Here is a 6,801-nt window from a genome sequence, read left to right as displayed (position 1 = left end):
AACAGTGTTGTGCTTGTCAAGTGGCTCATCATGACGACAGTGTTGTGGTTGTCAAGTGGCTCATCATAACCACAGTGTTATGGTTGTCAAGTGGCTCATCATAACCACAGTGTTGTGGTTGTCAAGTGGCTCATCATAACCACAGTGTTATGGTTGTCAAGTGGCTCATCATAACGACAGTGTTTGTCAAGTGGCTCATCATGACGACAGTGTTGTGGTTGTCAAGTGGCTCATCATGACCACAGTGTTATGGTTGTCAAGTGGCTCATCATGACCACAGTGTTATGGTTGTCAAGTGGCTCATCATAACCACAGTGTTGTGGTTGTCAAGTGGCTCATCATAACCACAGTGTTGTGGTTGTCAAGTGGCTCATCATGACCACAGTGTTATGGTTGTCAAGTGGCTCATCATAACAACAGTGTTGTGGTTGTCAAGTGGCTCATCATGACCACAGTGTTATGGTTGTCAAGTGGCTCATCATGACGTCAGTGTTATGGTTGTCAAGTGGCTCATCATGACGTCAGTATTATGGTTGTCAAGCGGCTCATCATGACGTCAGTGTTATGGTTGTCAAGCGGCTCATCATGACGTCAAAGACTGATCGCAATAGACGAGCTCCGGAAGTAACTCTGCCTGGTTTGTACAGTTTGTGAAAGAGTGAATATTGTTGCTTTGGTTGAGGCAAACTCTCCACACGTGCTTCTTGTCCACGTGTTTCAGACACAACCATCGCTAGCGGCCGGCCTATGTGTAGCCTGTGACCGGCCTGTGTCTAGCCTATGACTGGCCTATGTGTAGCCTGTGACCGGCCTGTGTCTAGCCTATGTCTAGCCTGTGATCGGCCTGTGTCTAGCCTGTGACCGGCCTATGTCTAGCCTGTGACCAGCCTGTGTCTAGCCTGTGACCGGCCTGTGTCTAGCCTGTGACCGGCCTGTGTCTAGCCTGTGACCGGCCTGTGTCTAGCCTATGTCTAGCCTATGACCGGCCTATGTCTAGCCTGTGACCGGCCTGTGCCTAGCCTGTAACCGGCCTGTGTCTAGCCTGTGACCGGCCTGTGTCTAGCCTGTGACCGGCCTGTGACCGGCCTGTGTCTAGCCTGTGACCGGCCTGTGTCTAGCCTGTGACTGGCCTGTGACCGGCCTGTGTCTAGCCTGTGACCGGCCTGTGTCTAGCCTGTGACCGGCCTGTGTCTAGCCTGTGACTGGCCTGTGACCGGCCTGTGTCTAGCCTGTGACTGGCCTGTGACCGGCCTGTGTCTAGCCTGTGACTGGCCTGTGACCGGCCTGTGTCTAGCCTGTGACTGGCCTGTGACCGGCCTGTGTCTAGCCTGTGACTGGCCTGTGACCGGCCTGTGTCTAACCTGTGACTGGCCTGTGACCGACCTATGTCTAGCCTGTGACCGGCCTGTGTCTAGCCTGTGACTGGCCTGTGACCGGCCTATGTCTAGCCTGTGACCGGCCTGTGTCTAGCTTGTGACTGGCCTGTGACCGGTCTATGTCTAGCCTATGTCTGTGATCAATTCCAGTGTTCACTCTTTGACAACCCATGCAAAGCCGACCGAGTTATTGTCCAACACCGTGTATTACCAGTGTCGTCATTATGACATGAATTATTCGTTATTACTTGATATGATACCTGTCTCATGGTACATCATGACGTCATGCAGCGTCACAACAAGTATTGTTCATTATCATTATTATAAATATTTTGAGTATTTTGTTCGATCCCTCTACGTAAAGACCAATGTATGATTATGTCGAAGAGCTAATTAATCTTTCATTTTGTCTGTATTATGCAAATGTTTCATAAACCTACCTTTGATGTTTTTGATGACAGCGTCATAACTTGTCACGTGGTGCCTGGAACCGGGCCGAGTGGCGTGGTGGTTAGCGCGCTTACCTTGTCTGTCAAGTCCACTGAAAAGACCGCTGGATCGAAGATCAGTGAACGTTTTGTTTTGTCATAAAATAAACGTTCCAAGACCATGCCTTTCTTGCTTGTTTTGATTCAAAATCTCGCTGCACTATGTCGTCAGACGCTACATCCTGGCCACAGTCTCGGTGTTCCTGGCGATGTCCGGAGCGGGCTGTCTGCTGGTGGCCGCCATTGGGACCCTGTGTGGACCCCGCTCTCTTGACCCGTCACGCGTCACTGAGGGTCACCTGCTGACTCACCTCGCTGTTAACGGGTAAAGGGCAGGGTGTCTGTGTTTGTGTGTGTGTGTGTGTGTGTGTGTGTGTGTGTGTGTGTGTGTGTGTGTGTGTGTGTGTGTGTGTCAATGTCCGTCCGTCCCTTTGTCCGTCCTTCCTTCCGCCCGTCTGTTTGTCCAGTCCGTCTGTTTGTCTGTTTGTCCGTCTGTTTGTCTATGTATGAGAGAGGGTGGGTGTGAGTGTGTCCGTGCCTGTGTGCATGATTGATTGGGTGGGCATGTTAAGTTCGTTAGCGTCTAGTCTGTGTGAACGTGGGTGAAGCCATTCCTGAATGATTGTTCATGGCTGTGTTTGTCGCTCTCCCAAACTCCACTCGCCTTTTTGATGTACACCAATGTAAGTAGCTTGTCTCAACGCAGCTACACTGTGCAGGATCTATATCTTCCTGTTCATCACGGGCTGGTTCCTGATGATCATCCTGACGCTGGTGCTGGTGTTCGTCAGTCTCACTCAGCAGTTCACCTGCCGGGAGATCAACAGTCTCCATGTCTTCGGCAATGTGAGTGCACCATCTGTCAGAGATATAGAATGTCTACAATGTGAGTCCTAGCCCCAGTGTCATCTACACGCAGAAGTCTGTTCTCAAAGTCTGATTCCTGGTTCCCCGGCCATAATAGACGATGCTCGCAAAAACTGTGTCGGATTTGTATGTGTTCTGAAAGAGTGAATACTTCTTGCTTTTACACTATTTCAAACTTTCCCACGTGATATTATAGGCCGGTCACTAGCGAGTGGTAACACGTGATATTATAGGCCGGTCACTAGCGAGTGGTGTGTCTGAAACACGTGATATTATAGGCCGGTCACTAGCGAGTGGTGTGTCTGAAACACGTGATATTATAGGCAGGTCACTAGGGAGTGGTGTGTCTGAAACACGTGATATTATAGGCCGGTCACTAGCGAGTGGTGTGTCTGAAACACGTGATATTATAGGCCAGTCACTAGCGAGTGGTGTGTCTGAAACACGTGACATTATAGGTCAGTCACTAGCGAGTGGTGTGTCTGAAACACGTGACATTATAGGCCGGTCACTAGCGAGGGGTGTGTCTAAAACACGTGACATTATAGGCCGGTCACTAGCGAGTGGTGTGTCTGAAACACGTGATATTATAGGCCGGTCACTAGCGAGTGGTGTGTCTGAAACACGTGATATTATAGGCCGGTCACTAGCGAGGGGTGTGTCTGAAACACGTGATATTATAGGCCGGTCACTAGCGAGTGGTGTGTCTGAAACACGTGATATTATAGGCCGGTCACTAGCGAGGGGTGTGTCTGAAACACGTGATATTATAGGCCGGTCACTAGCAAGTGGTAACACGTGATATTATAGGCCGGTCACTAGCGAGTAGTGTGTCTGAAACACGTGACATTATAGGCCGGTCACTAGCGAGGGGTGTGTCTGAAACACGTGACATTATAGGTGAGTCACTAGCGAGTGGTGTGTCTGAAACACGTGACATTATAGGTCAGTCACTAGCGAGTGGTGTGCCTGAAACACGTGATATTATAGGCCGGTCACTAGCGAGGGGTGTGTCTGAAACACGTGACATTATAGGCCGGTCACTAGCGAGTGGTGTGTCTGAAACACGTGATATTATAGGTCAGTCACTAGCGAGTGGTGTGTCTGAAACACGTGACATTATAGGTCAGTCACTAGCGAGTGGTGTGTCTGAAACACGTGATATTATAGGCCGGTCACTAGCGAGTGGTGTGTCTGAAACACGTGATATTATAGGCCAGTCACTAGCGAGTGGTATGTCTGAAACACGTGACATTATAGGTCAGTCACTAGCGAGTGGTGTGTCTGAAACACGAGACATTATAGGCCGGTCACTAGCGAGGGGTGTGTCTGAAACACGTGACATTATAGGTCAGTCACTAGCGAGTGGTGTGTCTGAAACACGTGACATTATAGGTCAGTCACTAGCGAGTGGTGTGTCTAAAACACGTGACATTATAGGCCGGTCACTAGCGAGTGGTGTGTCTGAAACACGTGATATTATAGGCCGGTCACTAGCGAGTGGTGTGTCTGAAACACGTGATAATATAGGCCGGTCACTAGCGAGTGGTGTGTCTGAAACACGTGACATTATAGGTCAGTCACTAGCGAGTGGTGTGTCTGAAACACGTGATATTATAGGCCGGTCACTAGCGAGTGGTGTGTCTGAAACACGTGATATTATAGGCAGGTCACTAGCGAGTGGTGTGTCTGAAACACGTGATATTATAGGCCGGTCACTAGCGAGTGGTGTGTCTGAAACACGTGATATTATAGGCCGGTCACTAGCGAGGGGTGTGTCTGAAACACGTGACATTATAGGTCAGTCACTAGCGAGTGGTGTGTCTGAAACACGTGATATTATAGGCCGGTCACTAGCGAGGGGTGTGTCTGAAACACGTGGACAAGGAGCACGTGTACAAAGCTTGCCTCACTAAAAGCATGAGCATTCACTTTGTTACAACCCATACAAACACGACAGAGCTATTTCCGGAGTGTGTCTATTTGGCAGGGTTCACGTCCAGATAGCAAACACAATGGGGTTCACGTCCAGATAGCAGACACAATGGGGTTCACGTCCAGATAGCAGACACAATGGGGTTCACGTCCAGATAGCAGACACAATGGGGTTCACGTCCAGATAGCAGACACAATGGGGTTCACGTCCAGATAGCAGACACAATGGGGTTCACGTCCAGATAGCAGACACAATGGGGTTCACGTCCAGAGAGCAGACACAACGGGGTTCACGTCCAGAGAGCAGACACAACGGGGTTCACGTCCAGAGAGCAGACACAACGGGGTTCACGTCCAGATAGCAGACACAATGGGGTTCACGTCCAGATAGCAGACACAATGGGGTTCACGTCCAGATAGCAGACACAATGGGGTTCACGTCCAGATAGCAGACACAATGAGGTTCACGTCCAGATAGCTGACACAATGGGGTTCACGTCCAGATAGCAGACACAATGGGGTTCACGTCCAGATAGCAGACACAATGAGGTTCACGTCCAGATAGCTGACACAATGGGGTTCACGTCCAGATAGCAGACACAATGGGGTTCACGTCCAGATAGCAGACACAATGGGGTTCACGTCCAGAGAGCGGATGGGCCGAGAAGGGTAGATAGAGTGGTCCGCACAATGCAGGTGTCCTTTCATTACGGGTACACTGCAGGGCTGTTGACGGAGAATACAGGAAAGGGGGGGGGGGGGGGGGGTCTCATGGGAAGGGCCTGACAAAGCGGTTTTCACTGTACTACTGATTGTTGTATAGTGTTTTTTAGTTCTGATTGTTGTATAGTGTTTTATAGTTCTGATTGTTGTATAGTGTTTTATAGTTCTGATTGTTAAACTATCTGTGTATGTGTGGGGTCAACCGTTGGTGCTGTCAGTTACATAATTATGTTTCCTTGCAGGTATCCAATAGTACGAGTGATGAACAATTCTTTCAAAACACTTTGAGGTAAGAACACGGTGTTGCCATAAATCATGCTCTCTCTCTCTCTGGTACACCGGCTACACATCGGAATTACCGTTCACTACACATATGAACCGTACACTACACGTCAGAACCGTCGATTTGGGGGTACCCTTACCACGGCGGCGGTCACGTGATACCTATAACCGAAAACTTTGATCCGAAAAGTGTGGCAGATAGCCAAGCCTTAAATGGCATAACAAGTTTGAATGACATGACACGGGAAGGAACGTTTAGTTGAGATACGACAATGGGTGCAATAGTTTTGTTGCATAGCTTATATAGAACCATTATCGTAAAGTTTTTGAGTTCATGTTAAACGTTGTGAATATCATTAATACACAACTAAATTAGTTGAGAAAAAAACAACTCGGCACCAAATCAGCCGTTCATTGGTGCATGTAGTCCTGTGTCTGCCTTGTGTGTCAGAGCGTGTCAAACCAGTGTCTGCCTTGTGTGTCAGAGCGTGTCAAACCTGTGTCTGCCTTGTGTGTCAGAGCGTGTCAAACCAGTGTCTGTCTTGTGTGTCAGAGCGTGTCAAACCAGTGTCTGCCTTGTGTGTCAGAGCGTGTCAAACCAGTGTCTGCCTTGTGTGTCAGAGCGTGTCAAACCTGTGTCTGCCTTGTGTGTCAGAGCGTGTCAAACCAGTATCTGCCTTGTGTGTCAGAGCGTGTCAAACCAGTGTCTGCCTTGTGTGTCAGAGCGTGTCAAACATGTGTCTGCCTTGTGTGTTAGAGCGTGTCAAACCAGTGTCTGCCTTGTGTGTCAGAGCGTGTCAAACCTGTGTCTGTCTTGTGTGTCAGAGCGTGTCAAACCTGTGTCTGCCTTGTGTGGCAGAGCGTGTCAAACCGTGACGGACTTCCCCACGACGCTGGGAGTACCTGTCAATGCACGTCACGACCATAGAGACCTCGGACATACTAGCAGCACTGCAGCCCCTGTCGTCACCACGGTCACGGTGAGATAGTGAGCGTGTTACACTTGAACACACTCGGACCAACAAGCTAGGGAGATTTAGATGTTGTTCTCGGTCAATTAACACCTAGGTCATTCTGATAAGCATCGCTCCACGGCTATTGCCAGTTGTTTCTCTGACCGGACGCTACAG

At 49.4% G+C, this 6,801-nt stretch overlaps 1 protein-coding gene across 1 annotated transcript in view; it reads left to right on the top strand.

Moving 5' to 3' along the window:
- The window catches only part of LOC138983176 (uncharacterized), a 16,721-nt gene extending 10,061 nt beyond the window's left edge, over window positions 1-6,660 (top strand). The window contains exons 8-11 of the mRNA XM_070356587.1: window positions 2,037-2,189; window positions 2,584-2,710; window positions 5,632-5,678; window positions 6,531-6,660. Coding sequence (XP_070212688.1) covers window positions 2,037-2,189; window positions 2,584-2,710; window positions 5,632-5,678; window positions 6,531-6,660 — 457 coding nt within the window. The remainder of the gene's footprint in view (window positions 1-2,036; window positions 2,190-2,583; window positions 2,711-5,631; window positions 5,679-6,530) is intronic.
- Window positions 6,661-6,801: the final 141 nt, after the last annotated feature.

This window comes from Littorina saxatilis, linkage group LG12, assembly GCF_037325665.1.
Source record: "Littorina saxatilis isolate snail1 linkage group LG12, US_GU_Lsax_2.0, whole genome shotgun sequence".
In the NCBI taxonomy this organism is placed as follows: Eukaryota; Metazoa; Mollusca; class Gastropoda; order Littorinimorpha; family Littorinidae; genus Littorina; species Littorina saxatilis.
Note: the sequence above shows the minus strand (reverse complement) of the source record. Positions and strands in the feature narration are given on the sequence as shown.